At 51.9% G+C, this 21,185-nt stretch overlaps 1 protein-coding gene across 1 annotated transcript in view; it reads right to left on the bottom strand.

Annotated features, from left to right (window-relative positions):
• Window positions 1-11,439: 11,439 nt before the first annotated feature.
• Window positions 11,440-21,185, bottom strand: part of sgsm1 (small G protein signaling modulator 1) — a 45,313-nt gene continuing 35,567 nt past the window's right edge. The window contains exons 18-25 of the mRNA XM_033043063.1: window positions 21,055-21,126; window positions 19,041-20,255; window positions 18,229-18,353; window positions 16,381-16,463; window positions 14,419-14,528; window positions 14,121-14,217; window positions 13,137-13,304; window positions 11,440-11,930 (exon numbers count right to left, since the gene is read on the bottom strand). Coding sequence (XP_032898954.1) covers window positions 11,842-11,930; window positions 13,137-13,304; window positions 14,121-14,217; window positions 14,419-14,528; window positions 16,381-16,463; window positions 18,229-18,353; window positions 19,041-20,255; window positions 21,055-21,126 — 1,959 coding nt within the window. The 3' untranslated portion in view covers window positions 11,440-11,841. The remainder of the gene's footprint in view (window positions 11,931-13,136; window positions 13,305-14,120; window positions 14,218-14,418; window positions 14,529-16,380; window positions 16,464-18,228; window positions 18,354-19,040; window positions 20,256-21,054; window positions 21,127-21,185) is intronic.

Genomic DNA, 21,185 nt, shown 5'->3' on the forward strand with positions numbered 1-21,185 from the left:
AAAAAAGATATAGTCGGAGAAAAATAAATAATAAGGACATCATCAATACACAAATTAAAGATAGAAATCGCTCCAAAGACACAAAATCAAAAAATCAAAAAACACAATGTGAAGAGAGAGCAGCGGCAGCTAAAGCGCGCCAGCGTCCACTCTCCCTTCCGACAGCCATCTTGGACACAGACTAACATGTTAACTTACACACAGAAAAATCAGAAGGCACAAAGTCCAGTCCCCACCCCCAGTTCTCCCAAAGTCAGGCCTATTGAGGCCACCGCTATTGCCTCTACGGAGGCCCGATGTTCCTGGCCGTTCGGCCGGGTGGTGTTGCCCCGGCGTCGGGAGAGTCCTCACAGCGGCTGGTCCACCTGGAACGGCCGCTTCCAAGCAGGGGATTGTCGGCATCCGAGGCCGACAGGGCCGCGCTGGTTTGGAGCTCCCAGGCTCCTGATGTTAAGGTCGGCGCCGCCCGCTCCGCAGACCCGCTGCCCGGAGGTGTTGATCTCGGCAGTCACATCTCACCGGAGCTCCAGCGCGTCGATCCAGCGCGGTGACCCAGGCAAGGCATCGCCCGCTCCGTTCCGCGATAGCGCTCCAGCGCTGTGCCGCCGCCAACGAAGCCGAGGTGCTGGGCGGTCCCCGCCAGGAAACGGCGCTCCACGCCCGCCACGAGGACGGGTCGACGGGCAGCCCGGAGAAAAAGCTGCCTCACCGACCAGGTAGGGACCTAGAAGTATAATTACCTCCTTCCTCCCACATTAAGAAGTCCATTTCTCCAACAAACGAAGAACAAGACTAACTAAAAACTTTTTTAAAAAATGAATTAAACGGAAGGCTGCTGGTTAGCAGCCGTTCCCCAAGATGGCTCCTCCTCCTCTGGTGCAGGAGTAGGCCATTCTGCCCCTCTAGCCAGCACCGCCATTCACTGTGATCATGGCTGACCATCCACAATCAGTACCCCGTTCCTGCCTTCTACCCATATCCCCTGACTCCGCTATCTTAAAGAGCCCTATCTAACTCTCTCGAAAGCCTCCAGAGAATTGGCCTCCACTGCCTTCTGAGCCAGAGAATTCCACAGATTCACAACTCTCTGGGTGAAAAAGTTTTTCCTCATCTCCGTTCTAAACGGTTTACCCCTTATTCTTAAGCTGTGGCCCCTGGATCTGGACTCCCCCAACATCGGGAACATGTTTCCTGCCTCTAGCGTGTCCAAGCCCTTAATAATCTTATATGTTTCAATAAGATACCCTCTCATCCTTCTAAATTCCACAGTATACAAGCCCAGCCGCTCCATTCTATCAACATATGACAGTCCCGCCATCCCAGGAATTAACCTGGTGAGCCTACGCTGCACTCCCTATGCATGGGAAAGTGGGAGATCATAGAACTAGGGTGATAAGACACAAAATGCTGGAGTAACTCAGCAGGTCAGACAGCAATCCCTGGAGAACATGGATAAATATTGTTTCACAATGGGTCTCTTCAATCAATCTGAAGAAAGGTCCCTAACCGAAACATCACCGATCCATGTTCTCCAGGGATGCTGCTTGACCTGCTGAGTTACTCCAGCATGTTGGCTCTTTTCACCCTAATTCTATGATATCCCACTTTCTCAGGCATTCCCTGAATTTACAGACTTGATGGACTGAATGGCCTGTTTCTGTTTTATGTAGTTCTTCCATACAATCCATGTATAAATAGTTCAATTCACCGTAGACTGGTACACGGGGCGGCACGGTGGTGCAGCGGTAGAGTTGCTGCCTCACAGCGCCAGAGATCCAGGTTCAATCCTGACCGCGGGTGCTGTCTGTGCGGAGTTTGAACGTTCTCCCCGTGGGTTTCCTCCGGGCGCTCCGGTTTCCTCCCACATCCCAAAGACGTGCGGGGTTGTAGGTTAATTGGCTTTGATAAAATTGTAAATTGTCCCTAGTGTGTGTAGGATAGTGTTAGTGTGCGGGGATCGCTGGTCGGCGCGGACTTGGTGGGTCGAAGGGCTGTATCACTAAACCAAACTACACTAAACCAGCAGGCTCGTTGCTCTGAGTGGCTAGTTTCTGTTTTACATCAACACCTCTATGGTACTTAGGTGTGTAGGGACAGTGACATTCATTTTTTGCGTACAGCTCAGTAAATATTTGACCGCACATGGGTACATTCACACTTACACTCCTGTACAGCATAGAGTGTGAAAATAGTAGATTACACTGAAGAGATTTCAGCCAGGGGATAGTGACTCCGTGGAATTCAATGTCACAGCCAGCTGTGGAGGGCAAGCCAGCTATGGATATTTTTAAGGCAGAGATTGATAAGATTCTTGATTAGTACTGGAGTCAGGGGTTATGGGGAGAAGGCAGGAGAATGGGGTTGAGAGGGAGAGATAGATCAGCCATGATCTCTCCATACCCCCTGATCCCTTTAGCCACAAGGGCCACAAGGGGATAGAGCCTTCTCTGTTGCTGCTCCGACATTATGGAACACTCTGCCGTTGCACATCAGACAGGCCCCCTCACTGTCCATCTTCAAAACCAGTCTTAAAACCCTTTTCTATTCCTTGGCTTTTGACCCTGCATGAGACTTTGCTCCTGTTTTAGTGTTTAAAATGTTTTTATTGTCTTGTAATAATTTTTTGTTCATGATTAGTCATGTACAGCACTTTGTTGCAACAGTGGTTGTTTTTAAAGTGCTCTATAAATAAAGTTATTATTATTATTATCTAACTCCCTCTTGCTATATTTAAGAGGGAGTTAGATGTGGCCCTTGTGGCTAAAGGGATCAGTGGGTATGGAGAGAAGGCAGGTACAGGATACTGAGTTGGATGATCAGCCATGATCGTACAGGGTGATTTCACGAAAGGTCACTGGAGCGTAAATCCCCACTCACGTGACCGAAAATTTTAACTGGGGGACAAGCGTCACTTCCGGTACATGTTAGTGGATGGGAAAACATGCACTTTCACACCCGTTAAAAACATCGGAAACCGGCCCGTTTTTGAGCTGCAATTTACTGAGCCAGTCGGGGTGACCGTGAGGCACAGCTACCTAAATTTACAGTCCAAAAAAAAGATAGAAACTAAGGTAAATACAAGAGGGAGCTGAAGGGGCAAAATAAGCGGAAGTTGTTAGCGGACATTTGTCGTGGAGTTTTAAAGATCCAAAATATCGGGAATTATCGCGTTTGCTCGCTGCATTTCATCAAAAGTGGCATTATTGACTTTTTATCTTTATTCATTTGTTATATGAAAAGTATTAAAAGTTAAAAATCCGTCAGTAAAATTGCAGAATCGCCCATGGTTCTCAGGTGGGTTTTAACATGCAAAATGAAAACGCTTCTGAAGCTCCATTTACCATTTAAATAATCGTAAACTATCAATGCGTTTTGAAATAAATTTTACTGAGATGCAAGCTAAGGAATGGGAACGCCATGCACGTGCAACAAGAAGAGAGTATTAAAGCAGATGTGGTTGCAGCTCAAGCATCTATAGCTCTGCAAGTTGATGGCGTTCTTGTGCACATTGTCTACCCTGCTCACAGTGGGTGCCCAATCAGGATTGTTGACATCATTCCATGCTGCAGGCTTGTCTGTTATTAGATGATAAATAAATAAATAAGTAGTTTGGGTGATTGTGCAGGCTTTAAACAAGAAACATTGAGAAATATATTTTGGCAAATAATAAAATGTCCTGCTTTTGTCCAACTAACAGCTGACAATTATCCCATTTATCAATTTATTTCAAAACGCATTGATAGTTTACGATTATTTAAATGGTAAATGGAGCTTCAGAAGCGTTTTAATTTTGCATGTTAAAACCCACCTGAGAACCATGGGCGATTTTGCAATTTTACTGACGGATTTTTAACTTTTAATACTTTTCATCTAACAAATGAATAAAGATAACAAAGTCAATAATGCCACTTTTGATGAAATGCAGCGAGCAAACGCGATAATTCCTGATATTTTGGATCTTTAAATCTCCACGAAAAATGTCCGCTATCAACTTCCGCTTATTTTGCCCCTTCAGCTCCCTCTTGTATTTACCTTAGTTTCTATCTTTTTTTTAACTGTAAATTTAGGTAGCTGTTCCTCACGGTCACCCCGACTGGCTCAGTAAATTGCAGCTCAAAAACTGGCCGGTTTCCGATGTTTTTAACGGGTGTGAAAGTGCGTGTTTTCCCATTCACTAACATGTACCGGAAGTGACGCTTGTCCCCCAGTTAAAATTTTCGGTCACGTGAGTGGGGATTTACGCTCCAGTGACCTTTCGTGAAATCACCCTATTGAATGGCGGTGCAGACTCGAAGGGCCGAATGGCCTACTCCTGCACCTATTTTCTATGATTGAATGGCAGAGTAGACTCAATGGGCCGAAGGGCCTCATTCTACTCCTATCACTTATGGGCTTGAGTTTCAGTTTAGTTTATTGTCACGTGTGCCGAGGTACAGTGAAAAGCTTTTGTTGCGCGCTAACCAGTCAGCGGAACGACAATGCATGATTACAATCGAGCCGCTCACAGTGTACAGATACATGATGAGGGAATAACGTTTAGCGCAAGGTAAAGCTGGCAAAGACCGATCAAAGATAGTCCGAGGGTCACCAAAGAAGTAGATAGTAGTTCAGCACCGCTCTCGGGCTGTGGTAGGATGGTTCAGTTGCCTGATAACAGCTGAGAAGAAACTGTCTCTGAATGTGGAGGTGTGCACAGGACTTGCCAACTTGTAAACTTCAAGCTCAAAATTGTTTGAAATATAGTCTTAACTTGTTCGACAAAAAAAAACTGTCTATATAGCACGCACACACACACACAATCCAATATATATTTGGGACATTTATTTAATTATAGATATATCTCATATTTAAAATACATTCACCATAGAATTCATATATATATTTATAGCTCTCTTTAAATCATTTTAATTTCACCCTTTTAACTGCTAAACAGGATGCGATCTCAAGTTTTAGAAAAGAAATTCAATGATAAAATATATATCTTACTATAAAGTTACAACATGTTGTTATAGGGTACATGGCAGTGTGTGGAGGAGCTCAGCACAGAATGGAGGAGTACAAGACATCGTTCCAGGGCTCCAGGAGATACTGCAGACCAGACCAGTCTCCACAGATGGTGATAAAACCTGCCACGGCTACCCCTCTCCTCTCCCCTCCCCAGCTCGGGAAGAATGTCCCTGTTTAGTTTAGTTTCAGAGATGCAGCGTGGAAACAGGCCCTTCGGCCCACCAGGTCCGCGCCGACCATCGATCCCCACATGCTAACACCACCCTACACACACACACACTAGGGACAATTTTTTACATTTATACCAAAGCCAATTAACCTACAAACCTGCACGTCTTTGGAGTGTGGGAGGAAACCGGAGATCTCGGAGAAAACCCACGCAGTTCACCGGGAGAACGTGCAAACTCCGTACAGACAGCACCCGTAGTCGGGAGCGAACCCGGGTCTCTGGTGCAACTCTACCGCTGCGCCTCCACGACTTTCTTTTACATAAAGGTGGTGCAGCTGTAGAGTTGCTGCCTCACAGCACCCGAGACCCAGGTTCGATCCCGACCACCGGTGCTGTCTATACCGAGTCTGTACTTTCTCTTCAGTGAAATTGTAAATTGTCCCCATTGTGTGTGTGTGTAGGATAGTGCTAGTGTGCGGGGGTCCATCTCGGCGGGCCGAAGGGCCTTTTTCCGCGCCATATCGCTTAAAACTCGAAATTCGGCCAATCAGCCCATTTCACGTTTGTACGTTCTCCCCGTGGGTTTTCTCCGGGTGATCTGGTTTCCTCCCACACTCCAAAGACGTGCAGGTTTGTAGGTCAATTGGCTTTGGTTAAAATTGTAAAATGGTCCCTACTGTGTGTAGGATAGTGTTAGTGTAACGAGGTGATCGCTGGTCGGCACGGACACGGTGGGCCGAAGGGCCTGTTTCCGCGCAGTATCTCCGAACTAATCTCAACTAGAAATTTGTTTAACTTTGCTCGTCAGAGCAAATCCTACCAGACACTCGCAGTGTAGAAACAAGGAACTGCAGGTACTGGTTAATACACAAAAGTGCTGGAGTAACTCAGCGGGACAGGCAGCATCTCTGGAGAAAAGGAATAGGTGATGTTTTGGGTCGGGGAAAGGAGAGATATAGAAACATAGAAATTAGGTGCAGGAGTAGGCCATTCGGCCCTTCGAGCCTGCACCGCCATTCAATATGATCATGGCTGATCATCCAACTCAGTATCCCGTACCTGCCTTCTCTCCATACCCTCTGATCCCTTTAGCCACAAGGGCCACATCTAACTCCCTCTTAAATATAGCCAATGAACTGGCCTCGACTACCCTCTGTGGCAGAGAGTTCCAGAGATTCACCACTCTCTGTGTGAAAAAAGTTCTTCTCATCTCGGTTTTAAAGGATTTCCCCCTTATCCTTAAGCTGTGACCCCTTGTCCTGGATATATAGACGGTGATGTGGAGAGATATCGAACGAATGAATGAAAGATACGCACAAAAAGTAACCATGATAAAGGAAACAGGCCATTGTTAGCGGTGAGCTAGGTGAAAACGAGTCACATACAATGAGTCACAAGACAACTGCTGCCTGTCCCGCTGAGTTACTCCAACATTTTGTGTCTTTCTTTGGTTTAAACCAGCGTCTGCAGTTCCTTCTTACACATTTTAAATGGCCTGCTCAGTTTCTTATAGATATGTCCACGGCTATAGCATGGGCAACCCCACTACTGCATCCAGTCTGAAGAAGGGCCTCGACCCGAAATGTCACCTCTCCACGTTCTCCAGAGACGCTGCCTGTCCCGCTGAGTTGCTCCAACCGACAAGACACTAAATGCTGGGGATGACTCAGCGGGACAGGCAGCATCTCTGGAGACAAAGGGATTGGTGGTGTTTCGAGTCTGAAGAAGGTCCTCGACCCGAAACCTCACCCATTCCTTCTCTCCAGAGATGCCGCCCGTCCCGCTGAGTTACTCCAGCGTTTTGTGTGCATCTTCGGTGACGCTTTGGGTCGGGATCCTACTCCAGGCTCCAGAGCGAAATCTTTTCCTACGCGAGTTACGTGAGTTTTGAATCTTTTTTTTTTGGTGGGGAACACACATGGAAAAATAGGTGCAGGACTAGGCCATTCGGCCCTACCAGCCGGCACCGCCATTCAATATGATGATCGTGGCTGATCATCCAGTAATCGGTAGTGTTTACGAAAGAACAGCAAGTGCTGGTAAAATTGAAGGTAGGCACAAAATGCTGGAGAAACTCAGCGGGTGAGGCAGCATCTATGGAGGGAAGGAATTGGCGACGTTTCGGGAACCGATTCCTTCTCTCCATAGATGCTGCCTCACCCGTTGAGTTTCTCCAGCATTTTGTGCTTGCATCCAAAATCAGCACCCCGGTCCTGCTTTTCCCCCCCATATCCCTCGATCCCCTTAGCACGAAGAGCTAAATCTAACTCTCTCTTGAAGACACACACACACACACGGCTTTGCTATACGTGGCCTTTAGACTGATCCCAACCGCTGGGTTGATTTGGTCCGAGTCTGCAGCAGGGGCTCCTGAAGTTGGCTTTCCTTGATTAAGACTAGACCCCTTTGGAGGTTGCGGCTGGAGTTAAGCCCCTGTCCCACTGTACGAGTTCACCCAAGAGCTCTCCCGAGTTTAAAAAAAAAATCAAACACGCGGTAAGCACATAGAATGTACGTTGCGGGTACGTCGGAGCTCGGGGACGTCTCTTAGCGGCTCGTAACGTTAACGGCAGGTACTCGGGAAACGCGGTAAGCTCGTGAAGACTGGTGAAGTTTTTTTCAACATGTTCAAAAATGTCCACGAGAGCCCCGAGTACCTACGAGCGGCTGTTACCGTAATTCTCAGAGTTCGAATCAGGGGAGAACTCTTGAAATACCTCGTACAGTGGGACAGGCCCCTTTTAAGATCGTCCACCTCTGGGCTCCGACAAAAATGACAAACCAAACCAACGGCAGGTACTCGGGAAACGCGGTAACAGTGCGGAGAGTGTCCACGAGAGACCCGAGTACCGACGAGCGGCCATTACCGCAATTCTCCGAGTTACTCGGGAGAACTCTTGAAATACCTCGTACAGTGGGACAGGCCCCTTTTAAGATCGTCCACCTCTGGGCTCCGACAAAAATGACAAACCAAACCAAGTCATAAACAGGACACAATACCGAGACGGCAGGAACTTGGCAAAACAGTGCAAACTGTGCTCTGAAATGTAAAGCACTTGGGTGGCTTTTTTTTTTCTTATCTCTGTTGAAAACACACAATTCACTTCTACAATAAATATATATTATATATGCTCATCTGTATAGGTACGACGGTTTTCTTTCCCTCTGGGTTTAAAACCGTGTACAGTCGATGACACTCAGCACATTTAAGAATCTGCGCCCACGGGAACAACATCTTACGACATTATCAAAATCTACCACCATTTTGAATAAAACACGACTCAGACTCACGGACACTGGGAAGCAAAGATCCTACAGCGAGCAAGATGGTCCACTCGACGAAAAAGACCTAGTACGGTCATGGGCAGATTCATGGGTAATTTCCGGCCCCATTTCCGTAACCGGCTTCCGTCTCCGCACCAAAGATCCCGTAGCGGAGCAAAGATACTAGCACGGAGACGTAAGTTGGTTACGGAAACATCCTCGTAAAAATCCTCCTCATTTTCAGAATTTTAATTTAATAACACAAACTGTTCCCCCGCAACGTTGATTACACTGCGAGTCGGGTCGGGTCCGGTTACGGAAATGGATGAAAAAAAGGCCCACGTTCCACTCCGTTGCGTACTACACGTCAGCCCCATTGCGTTTAGCAGGAGTGGTCTCTCTTGCTCCGCTATAGGATCTTTGCTGGGAAGAGGTCATCCCTTTCTTCTTCACGGTCAGGGCGGCACGGTGTCGCAGCGGGGAGATTCGCCGCCTCACTCACAGCGCCAGAGCCCTGGATCCCCCGGTTCGATCCCGACTACGGGCGCTTGTCTGTGCAGGGTTTGCACATTCTCTCCATGATCCCCGTCGGTTCTCTCCGACATCTTCGGTTTCCTCCCACGCTCCAAAAGGCGTGCGGGTTTGTAGGTTAAGTGGCTTGGTGTCATTGTAAATTGTCCCTAGTGTGTGTGGGTGGGTAGGGTGGTGTCAGTGTGCGGGGGATCGCTGGTCGGCGCGGACTCGGTGGGCCGAAGGGCCTGTTTCTGTGCTGTATCTCTAAACCCAGACTTTGGGCGCCCCCCGGCAGCTTACCAGCCTTTGTTTCTTCGGCCGAGAGGGTCACGAACGTTCTCATCCATCAAGATGGAAGCTTGGTCAAGAGGGGAATGGACACAGAAGACTGTTGGCTCGCATGTCCCTGTTACACGTGGGGTATAATAGTCCACCACCCGTCCGTTATCCCGACACAAGGAACTGCAGATGTTTGAAATCTCGGAGTAACTCAGCGGGTCAGGCAGCATCTGCGGAGAACATGGACGCGCCATGTTTCGGGTCGGGACCCTTCGTCAGACCGCAGTTCCACCTGGGACGGTCACGGTGGTGCAGCGGTAGAGTCATTGCCTCACAGCGCCAGAGACCCGGGTTCGATCCCGGCCACGGGTGCTGCCTTTACGGAGTTTGTACGCTCTCCCCGTGACCTGCGTGGGTTTTCTCCGGGTGCTTCAGTTTCTTCCCACACTCCAAAGACGTGCAGGTTTGTAGGGATAATTGGCTTCTGTAAATTGTCCCTAGTGTGTGGGATAGTGTTAGCGTGCAGGCATCGCTGGTCGGCGCGGACTTGGTGGTGGGCCGAAGGGCCTGTTTCCGCGCTGTATCTCTAAGCTAAACTAATTAGGATCAATAGACAATAGGTGCAGGAGGAGGCCATCCAGCCCTTCGAGCCAGCACCGCCATTCAATGTGATCATGGCTGATCATCCCAAATCAGTACCCCGTACCTGCCTTCTCCCCATATCTCCTGACTCCGCTATTTTTAAGAGCCCTATCTAGCTCTCTTTTTAAAGCATCCAGAGAACCGGCCTCCACCGCCCTCTGAGGCAGAGAATTCCACAGACTCACAACTCTCTGTGAGAAAAAGTGTTTCCTCGTCTCCGTTCTAAATGGCTTACCCCTTATTCTTAAACTGTGACCCCTGGTTCTGGACTCCCCCCAACATCGGGAACATGTTTCCTGCCTCTAGCGTGTCCAAACCCCTTAACAATCTTATATGTTTCAATGAGATGTCCTCTCATCCTTCTAAACTCTAGAGTGTACAAGCCCAGCTGCTCCATTCCCTCAGCATATGACGGTCCCGCCATCCCGGGAATTAACCTTGTAAGGAAGGAATTCCCAGCCCAACAAGAATTCTACTTCCCGACAACCTCCAAATAGTCTCCGAACTTGAAGACTTTCGTTGTAACTTTGCACTGCTGGAGTCTATTTATTTCTGTGTTTCTTTATATAAACTGAGCTTTTCTTGTTGTTCATTACAGGTTTTACGGAGTACTAGTTTGTGCTGCAGCAAGTAAGAATTTCATTCCTCTGTATTCAGGAGATCTGACAATAAAACACTCTAGATTCTAACAGGAACCCAAGGGGCACCTAGTTCCAAACAGAGGGTGGTGGGTGCATGGAACGAGCTGTCGGACAAATCTTTAGTCAGAGGATAGTTAATGTGTGGAAATCATTGCAACAGAGGACTGCGGATATTTTTCAAGGCAAATTCTTGATTGAAATGGGGAGGGGGGGGGGTCTAGGGTTATGGGGAGAAGGCAGGAGAATGGGATTCGCCATGATTGAATGGCAGTGGACTCGATGGGCCGAATGGCCTAATTCTACTCCAATTACTTGTGAAGAGGCAGTCACTATTGCAACGTTGAAGAATCAAGGGCCGGTGGGGCATGTTGGCCGGCATGGACATGTAGATGGGGCATGTTGGCCGGCATGGACAAGTCGGGCCGAAGGGCCTGTTTCCACGCTGTATCACCCTGTATGGGTCCCGACATGAAATGTCGCCCGTCCACGTTGTCCAGAGATGCTGCCCGACCCGCTGAGTTACTCCGGCACTTTGTGCTGTTTTTCTTTTCCTGGTCTGTAAACCAGCATCTGCAGTTCCTCGCCCCTCCGCTCTCGAGCTTAATCCAGCGAAGGCCTGGGCTGACTACCGTCCACACGGCCTCTCACAAACTGCCCCAGGTCCCCGAACATTCCAGCCCTTCCGCGTGGACGGTCGACCCTGGTGGGGCGCAATAACACACGCACGCGCACGCACGCACGTACGCACACCCGCGCTCACACAAGCAGACACACACACACCCGCGCGCTCAGATACGCACACATGCACATACACACACCCGCGCGCGCACACACACGCAGACACACACACACACGCACGGACACACACATACACACACGCAGACACACACACGCACGGACACACGCACACACACACACATACACCCACACACACACGCAGGCACACACACACTCCGCCACGCGACAAATCTCGGGAGAGTGGAACCTCCTCTCATGATAACCCAGGGACTGGTCGCCCGGCGGGCATCCTGCATCGGAGCGCAAAACGCGCGTCACGAGAAACGGAGCCGGCAGAAACAGCGGGCTCAGGAGAGGGAGGTGGGGGCGGGGAGAACGACAGGGGTGTTTAAGCTAGTCTGCGAGCGACAGGGGAGGGGAGTCGTGTACCCCGTTGGCCTGCGACGAGGCGAGGCCGCAAGGCGTCAGCACAGACGCAACACGAGGAACAACGACGTAGAGATCGCCCGATAGCTTCACTCACAACGTGGCCCGCCGGGGGGGGGGGAGAGTCGGGGGTGACCCGTCTCACTGCCCCCGCTCCCCTCCTCACTTATTCTCGATCAGCTTCTGTACTTTGTACACGAGGTCGCGGGCCAGCTTCAGAACCTGCTTGGTGTCGTGGTGCTCCGCCATCTCTGAAAGGCAGCAACAGGAGACAAGAATGATCCCAGGAACCAGTGGGTCGGCACATGACCAGCGGTTGCCGGCGCTGGGCCTGGACTCGCTGGAGTTTAGGGCGTTGAGGGGGAACCTCATTGAAACGTACAGACTAATGAAAGGCCTGGATAGAGTGGATGTGGAGAGGATGTTTCCACTGAGTGGATGTGGAGAGTCTAGGACCAGAGGTCACAGCCTCAGAATTAAAGGGCGCTCTTTTAGAAAGGAGGTGAGGAGGAATTTCTTTAGCCAGAGGGTGGTGAATCTGTGGAACTCATTGCCAGAGAGGGCTGTGGAGGCCAAGTCAGTGGATATTTTTAAGGCAGGTTCTTGATTAGAACGGTTGTCATGGGTTATGGGGAGAAGGCAGGAGAATGGGGTTAGGAGGGAGAGATAGATTGGCCATGATCGAATGGTGGAGTAGACTCGATGGGCCGAATGGCCTGATTCTACTATAACTTGTGAACGTGTGAGACAGGCCGGTTAGGTTCAGGTTTATTACTGTCATGTGCAGAAGTCCAGCGCACAACTTCCTCTCCCACGGCCCGGCCCTGACCGCACGCACGCATGCACGCACGCACGGTGGCGCAGCGCTGGAGTTGCTGCCTCACAGCGCCAGAGATACCGGTTCTCTTGGACGTCCCCTACCCCCACCCACCTCCCCATCTCCCCTCCCAGCCTCTGAGCCTCTCTGCACCTCTTCTCTTCCATCGCCAATCCTGGCCCCCTGGCTTGGTCCTGTCACCGGTCCCCCTCCCCCACCCAACCTAACCCCCCCTCCCAACCCCTTCCCACCCCTCCCCCACCCACTCCCCTACCCAACCTAACCGCGCCTCCCAACCCCTTCCCACCCCTCCCCCACCCAACCCCTCCCCTACCCAACCTAACCCTGCCTCCCAACCCCTTCCCACCCCTCCCCCATCCAACCCCTCCCCTACCCAACCTAACCCTGCCTCCCAACCCCTTCCCACCCCTCCCCCATCCCCCACCCAACACCTTCCCCCCTCCAACCCCTCCCCCACCCAACCCCTCCTCTTACCCCACCCAACCCCTCCGTCCCGCACCCAACCCCTCCCCCACCTCTCTCACCCAATCCCTTCCCACCTCAACCCACCCACCCACCACCTCCCCAACCACCACCCACTCTCTTTGTGAGGTTACCCCCCCCCCCCCCCCCCACTCACCGTTGAAGAACTTGATGATGTCGGTGAAGTCCATGTTATTCTCCAGGATGATGTCCCGGTACAGCTCCACCATGGACAAGGCGATGAACAGGACAAAGTGCGGGGACGAGGCATAGCTGGCCGCCCAGATGGTCTCCCAGACGGAGAACACGTCACCGTAGACCAGCTCTGCACGGGGGAGGAGGGGACAAGGCTGGTGGGAACTGCGCGGGCACGGAGAGAGACCAACCCCCCCATCCTCCCTCATGGTCCCACCACAGCGAGACCACCCACCCACCCACCCACCCGCACTAAGACACAACAACCAGTCCGCATCAACCAACCTGATCTCCCGGTGGCTCAACACTTCAACTCCCCCTCCCATTCCCAATCCGACCTCTCTGTCCTGGGCCTCCTCCATGGCCAGAGTGAGTCCCACCGCAAATTGGAGGGAGCAGCACCTCATATTTCGCTTGGGCAGTTTACACCCCAGCGGTATGAACATTGACTTCTCCAATTTCAGGTAGTCCCTGCTGTCTCCCTCCTTCCCCTCCCCTTCCCAGCTCCCCCACAGCCCACTGTCTCCGCCTCTTCCTTTCTTCTTCCCGCCCCCCCCCCCCAACCCCCACATCGGTCTGAAGAAGGGTCTCGACCCAAAATGTCGCCTATTCCTTCTCTCCATCGGTGCAGCCCCACCCGCTGAGTTTCTCCAGCATTTTTTGTCTACCTTTAATTCTGAGGCTGCGACCTCTGGTCCTAGACTCTCCCACTGGTGGAAACATCCTACCAGTTATCGGGCAACCGAAGCATCCTACCACAACCGGAGAACAGTGCTGAACTACTATCTACCTCGTTGGTGACCCTCGGACTATCTTTGATCGGACTTCACTGCACTAAACGTTATTCCATGTGAGAGGGGAGGAGGTGGGTAGAGAGGGGTGGAAAGTGGGGAGGGGTGGGGGGGAGGGATGGGGGGATCGGGGGGGGGGGAAGAGAAACACTGACCTCGCTTGAAGTCCAACAGGAACCATCGGTAACTGAAGTAGAAGTGGGTGTAGTCTCCGTTCTGGTGCATTAACTCAAAGAGTTCTGAGTCGAGGATCTGCAAAGACGTACTTTGTTAGACAGCTCACCCTTGCTGCAAGAACAAGCTCGGCTCTCCCCCCCCGATCCCCATCCAGTCACTCACTCACTGCCCCGCGGAGAGAGGGGGAGAGGGGGAGGGTACAGAGAGGGGGAGGGGGAGAGGGAGGGGGAGGGGGAGGGGGAGAGGGAGGGAGGGGGAGGGGGAGCAGGGACGTACCTGGATGAGGGAACGCATGTTGGCAAAGTGAGTGTCCATGGCGCCTCCATGCGGGAAGTTCTGGTTCATCCTCTTCATCAGCTGCGTGAAGCAACTGAACGCCATCCACTCTGCAGGGGGCAGGGAGACACAAGCATCACCTTCCCGCAGTCACCGCTCCCCCCCAGATGCCCTCGGCCACGGGCGTTGGGGAACTCAGTTTTGTATAGCCCAGCTCAGCTCAGATTAGTTTAGGTTAGTTTAATTTAGTTTAGATTAGTTTATTTTATCAGTTTAGTTTGATTCAGCTTAGCAATGCATAGTTCTTAGTACAGCATAGTTCATCTTAACACAGCATAGATCATCTTAGGTAGACAAAAGTGCTGGAGAAACTCAGCGGGTGCAGCAGCATCTATGGAGCGAAGGAAATAGGCAACGTTTCGGGACGAAACCCTTCCGGGTTTCGGCCCGAAACGTTGCCTATTTCCTTTTGGGTTTCATCCCGAAACGTTGCCTATTTCCTTTTGGGTTTCATCCCGAAACGTTGCCTATTTCCTTCGCTCCATAGATGCTGCTGCACCCGCTGAGTTTCTCCAGCACTTTTGTCTACCTTCGATTTTCCAGCCTCTGCAGTTCCTTCTTAAACAATAGATCATCTTAGTACAGCATAGTTCATCTTAGTGCAGCATAGTTTAGCTTTAGCTCAGCTCTGCTCAGCTCAGGACAGAATGAACAGGTGACGTTTTGGGTCAAGACCCTTCTTCAGACTGGGACTCATGGGAGCGGGAAACAAGGGATATGGAAAGGTGCCCAGAGCATGCGAGGTGTGAAAAGGACAGATCAAAGCAGAAGATGTTAAGGAAATGTGGAAGGTAGACAAAAGTGCTGGAGAAACTCAGCGGGTGCGGCAGCATCTATGGAGCGAAGGAAATAGGCGACGCTTTGGGCCGAGGCCCTTCTTCAAATGTAGAACGGTTTGTTGTTGGGCTGAGGGGGAAGGTGACAACGAAGGCAGACAAAGGATACAATGAATCAGGAGGACAGTGAGTTCCGTCGGTGAACTAGCGTGGGGGGGGGGAGGGACGGAGAGAGAGGGAAAGCAAGGGCGACTTGAAGCTAGAGAAGTCAATGTTCATGCCGCTGGGGTGTTAGCTGCCCAAGTGAAATATGAGGAGCTGTTCCCCCAATTTGCGCTGGGCCTCATGGATGGATATAGATCATGTACGGGCAGATGGGGTTAGGGTTTAACTTGGCGTCATGTACAGCATAAACGTTGTGGGCTGAAGGGCCCGTTCCTGTGCAGAGCTGTTCTAGGTTTTTTTTAGTTCAGAGATAGAGCTCAAAACAGGCCCACCAAGTCCGCGCCATCCAGCGATCCCCGCTCGCAAACCCTATGCCTCAGCGCAGAGGGAGACCAAGGAGGGAAGAGACAGATACTTTAAAATGTTGGCCTTCCATCACAGTGAGGAGGTGCCTGGTGAACTCACTGTGGTGGATGTTACATTTGTGTTTATTGTGTGTTTTGTTATTTTTATTATATGCATGACTGCAGGCACGAAATCTCGTTCAGACCGAAAGGTCTGAATGACAATAAAGGATACTTTGACAATTTACATCACCCCATAGGCCTGCATGCCTTTGGAGTGTGGGGGGGGGGGGGGGGGGGGGGGGGAACCCACTCACTGAATCTCTATCCTAAACTAGTCAGTGGTAACGTGTTTGTAATCTAACTCTACTGACGTGTTTGGGCTTGGAGGATCTATCTAGTTCCTGAGGGTATAAGAATAGAACAGATTTTCCGACATAAATGAGTTAGTCTGGAGTCAGGAAACAGGAAATTCACGACAATGTTAATTCAGAAATCAGATTTGGAATTATTACGGGCAATTCGAACTGATTTTAAGAAATGACCTTGGACATCAGCGGGCCCATCGTGGGGCGGGCGGACGGGCGAGGATAATGGCGAATAAATAAATAACTTGCCGTTGTCCAGAACTACGAGGAGGGGAGCCAGCAGGTCGCACATCCCCTGCACATAACCAATCTCCAAATGCTGCCAGATGTAACTGCAAAATGAACAAGCAGCTGTCATAGAGTCACATAGTGATACAGCGTGGAGACAGGGCCCTTCGGCCCAACTTGCCCGTACCGGCCAACACTTCCCTGCTGGTCTGAAGCTAGACTCTCAGTCTGAAGAAGGGTCTCGACCCGAAACGTCACCCATTCCTTCTCTCCACTTGTCACGTTGAGTGACTCCAGCAATAGACAATAGGTGCAGGAGTAGGCCATTCAACCCTTCGAGCCAGCACCGCCATTCAATGTGATCGTGGCTGATCATCCCCAATCAGTACCCCGTTCCTGCCTTCTCCCCATATCCCCTGACTCCGCTATCATTAAGAGCCCTATCTAGCTCTCTCTTGAAAGTATCCAGAGAACCTGCCTCCACCGCCCTCTGTGGCAGAGAATTCCACGGCGAACATACAAACTCTGCGCCGACAGCGCCCGTGGTCAGGATCGAACCCGTGTCTCTGGGGCTGTGAGGCAGCAGCTCTACCACTGCGCCACTGTGCCACCCCTTAAGGAGGCGAGGGTTAGGAGAGATATTTACCGGGGTGACTTCCCGAGAGATCGAAGGAGAAAGCTGGGGGGGCCGTTCACCTTGGCACAGAGAGGGGCTGTGAATGGACGGGGTGGACAAGTGTGAAATCTTACAGGCAAGGGCCTGGCGAGACAGAAATTGTTCCCATGGCAAAAAACCATGGCAACAGAGTGAAGGTGATTAGAGAAAGAACACAAGGTGATTTGAGGACACACACATCTTCATGCAGCAAACACAGAGATCTCTGAAAGTGGCATCACAAGTAGATATCGAGTGGTAAGGAAGGGCGTGTGGTATCTGTAGGAAGGAACTGCAGATGCTGGTTTGCACCAAAGAGAGACACAAAATGCTGGAGTAACTCAGCGGGACAGGCAGCATCTCTGGAGGGAAGGGATGGGTGACGTTTTTGAGACCGAAAAAGGGTTCAGACCTCGAAACGTCGCCTACTCCAGAGATGCTGCTCGACCCGCAGAGTTACTCCAGCATTTCGAGTCTTTCTAAGGTGTGTGGTGCGCTTGCCTTCATCTGTCGGGGCATCATGCCAAGTAATTGGGTGTTTTTAAGGCGGAGATTGGTAAGATTCTTGATTAGGACGGGTGTCAGGGGGGGTTATGGGGGGAAGGCAGGAGAATGGGGATGAGAAGGGAAGATAGATCAGCCAGGATTGAATGGCAGAGTAGACTCGATGACCCTGTCAGCCCATGACACCAGGGCTCGATAGTTCCAACACCCTGACTCTCTGACCACACCGTGACCTCATGATCCCATTGACTCCTGACACTATGACCCCCTGACACTATGACCCATGACATAACCATGAATTGTGACCCCATGACCCTGATATTATGACCCCATGACACTATGATCCATGACATTATGACCCATGACATGATGACCCATGACATTATGACCCATGAATTATGACCCCATGACCCTGATATTATGACCCCATGACACGATGACCCCATGACACTATGACCCATGAATTATGACCACATGACCGATATTATGACCCCATGACACTATGACCCATGACACGATGACCCATGACACTATGACCCCATGACACGATCACCCCATGACACGATCACCCCATGACATTATGACCCTATGACACTATGACCCCATGACACTGACCCATGACATGATGACCCCATGATACCACCACTCCAGGCCAGGGTGGGTGAGTGGGTGGGTGGGATTAGCGGGAGGGAGCAGTGCAGTCCACCTACCTACACATGACGTTGCGCAGCTTCTCCAGGTTGCTGGGGGTGAAGTAGCAGTAGTTGCGGTCGCAGCGCTGCACATCCTTGTCGATGCGGTGCAGGTTCACCGTGTACATGTCCAGCAGCTCTTGCTGAAAGCACACACGCTCATCAGTGGCAGCAACACAACCAGGCCACTCGGCCCATCACGTCCACTCTGCCATTCTATCGTGGCTGATCTATCTCTCCCTCTCAACCCCATTCTCCTGCCTTCCTCCCCATAACCCCTGACACCCGTACTAATCAAGAATCTACCAATCTCCGCCTTAAAAATATCCACACTTGGCCTCCACAGCCGTCTGTGGCAATGAATTCCACTGATTCACTGTCCTCTGACTAAAGAAATTCCTCCTCTGCCTTCTGAGGAGGCGGAGATTTCCACAGACTCACAACTAACTGGGTGAAAACGTTTTTCCTCATCTCCGTTCTAAATGGCCAACCCCTTATTCTTAAACTGTGTTGCCCCTGGTTCTGGACTCCCCCAACATCAAGAATATGTTGAAGAAGTCGAAGAAGAAGGGTCTGAAGAGGGGTTTCGGCCTGAAACATTGTCTATCTCCTTCGCTCCATAGATGCTGCCGCACCCGCTGAGTTTCTCCAGCACTTTTGTGTACCATCAAGAATATGTTTCCTGCCTCTAGTGTGTCCAAACCCTTAATAATCTTATATGTCTCAATAAGATCTTCTCTCATCCTTCTAAATTCCAGAGTGTACAAGCCCAGCTGCTCCATTCTATCAGTATATGATGGTGGGGGGGGGGTTGAGACCAGGCTACTCACGTTGTAGGTGATGCCAGTGGAAGAGGCCGGAGATGCCACGGTGATGCCGATTTCTGCCGCGGTCTGGTGCGGCCCCAAGCCCCTCTCCGCCCCTCTCTCTCCTCCGGGCAGCTCGTCCTCCATCACCTCCCCTCGGGGCCCCTCCACGCCGATCCTCACCGACCCCGCGACGGGAACTACTTGCTGCCCGTCCGCAGCCGCCGCCGATCCCTCCGCCCCCAGGACTACTTCCGGACCGACTGACGCCCAACGGTCGCCCTCAAATCCCTCCGCCCCCAGGACTACTTCCAAGCCTTCTAACACCATGGGAACGAGTTCAGATCCATCCTCCATTGGAACTATTTCCAAGCCATCTAACACCATGGGAACAAGTTCAGATGCATCCGCCATTGGAACTACTTCCGAGCCGTCTGTCGCCAATGGTCGCAATCCTTCCGCCGGGACTATTACTTCCGGTCCATCCACCATTGGAACGACATCCAAGGCTTCCGACACAACGGGAACTATTTCCAACCCATCTGATGCCAGGGGAACTTCGTCCAAGCCCCCTGATGCCACTGGAATTAGCTCAGATCCATCCGCCGCCGGGACTACTTCCAAGCCCTTTGACCCCACGGCGACAACTTCCGATCCTTCCGCCGTTGAAAATGCTTCCAAGCCGCCTAACGCCAAGGGAACTGCATCAGATCCATCCGCCACCGGAACTACTTCTGAGCCCGCTGACGCCCAAGACACGTCCTCAGATCCATCCGCCATTGGAACTACTTCTGAGCCATCTGACGCCCAGGGCAGATCTCCAAACCCATCCGCCACAGGAACTACTGCTGCTCCAGCCGCAGCATAGTGCAAGTCTTCAGATCCCTCCGCCACCGGGACTACTTCCGTCCCGTTCGCCTCGGGCGGATCTCTTCGCGATCCCTCCGCCCCAGGGACTACTTGCGGCCCCTGCGTGGCGGGATCCGCTCCTTCTTCACCGCGCAGAGCGAGTCCCGCTGGCGCCGCCTCTTCGCCCGGGGCCGACGCCGCTTCACGCGCCCCTCCCTGCGCGCTCAGGCCCAGCTCCCAGTCGCCGGGGGCCGGGGGGAAGCCGCAGGAGGTCGGGGGTCGAAGGTCGGGGGAGCAGGGTCCCCGGGTCACGGGCTTCTCGCCGCCGCTGCCGCTGCCGCCATCTTTCTCCATTTGTTCCCCATCACCGTCTTCCACCGAGTCAAAGACCTGAGAGGAAAGGGGGTTCGGTGTGAAAGTTATTCCGGGGATAGAAGGGGGGGCTTGGCAGAATGCTGCCCGGATTAGGGGGGGGGGGCTAGGCAGAACACTGCCCAGATTAGGGGGGGGGGGCTAGGCAGAACACTGCCTGGATTAGGGGGGGGGGCTAGGCAGAACACTGCCCAGATTAGGGGGGGGGGGGGGGGGGTAACAGACGGATTGTTTTCTCCGGGAACATCAGAGATTGAGGGGAAATCTGATGGCAGTATATGGAATAACTTTATTTCAAATTACTCAGTCCAACCTGTCCCTGCCGCTGAAGCCCTCTGACCCAGGCAACATTCTTGTAAACCTCCTCCACACCCTCTCCTGTGGTGGGGGCGACCATAACTGCACGCAATACTCCAAATACCGCCTGACCAAAGTCTTAGAGAGGTGCGTCATGACTCATGCCTATACGAGTCATTATTGATGTGGATTGGTGTTGGGGTTGATATTGCTCCTGATGTCTCTCTCTCTCTCTCCCTCTCTCTGTCGCTGTCTCTGTGTTTCTCCCACTCTGTCTCCGTCCCTCCCTCTGTGTGTCTCTCTCTCTCTGGGCGCTCACGGTGGAGCAGCGGTAGAGTTGAAGCCGTACAGTCTTATTTTGTGCCTGTCTTCGATTCCCGCTCTACCTTGCGGCCACCTTCGCTCTGCCGGCCGCCGCGGCTGTTTGGGGGGGGGGGGGGGTCTTGCGGCACGGGCGGAGACACGGGATCGGAGGACGGGGACGGGGAATGGCGGGCGGGACGGAGCGAGCGGGGCTCACCTGCGTGCTCGAGCTGGAGTCACTCTGCAACCGGGCATGGTCCTGCCTCCCAGAGCTGCAACTCTGAGAAGACTGGATCGAGAGAGGAGAGGGGGAGAGAAGGAGAAGGAGAGGGGTGGAAAGAGAGGGGT

This window comes from Amblyraja radiata, chromosome 25, assembly GCF_010909765.2.
Source record: "Amblyraja radiata isolate CabotCenter1 chromosome 25, sAmbRad1.1.pri, whole genome shotgun sequence".
Classification (NCBI taxonomy): Eukaryota; Metazoa; Chordata; class Chondrichthyes; order Rajiformes; family Rajidae; genus Amblyraja; species Amblyraja radiata.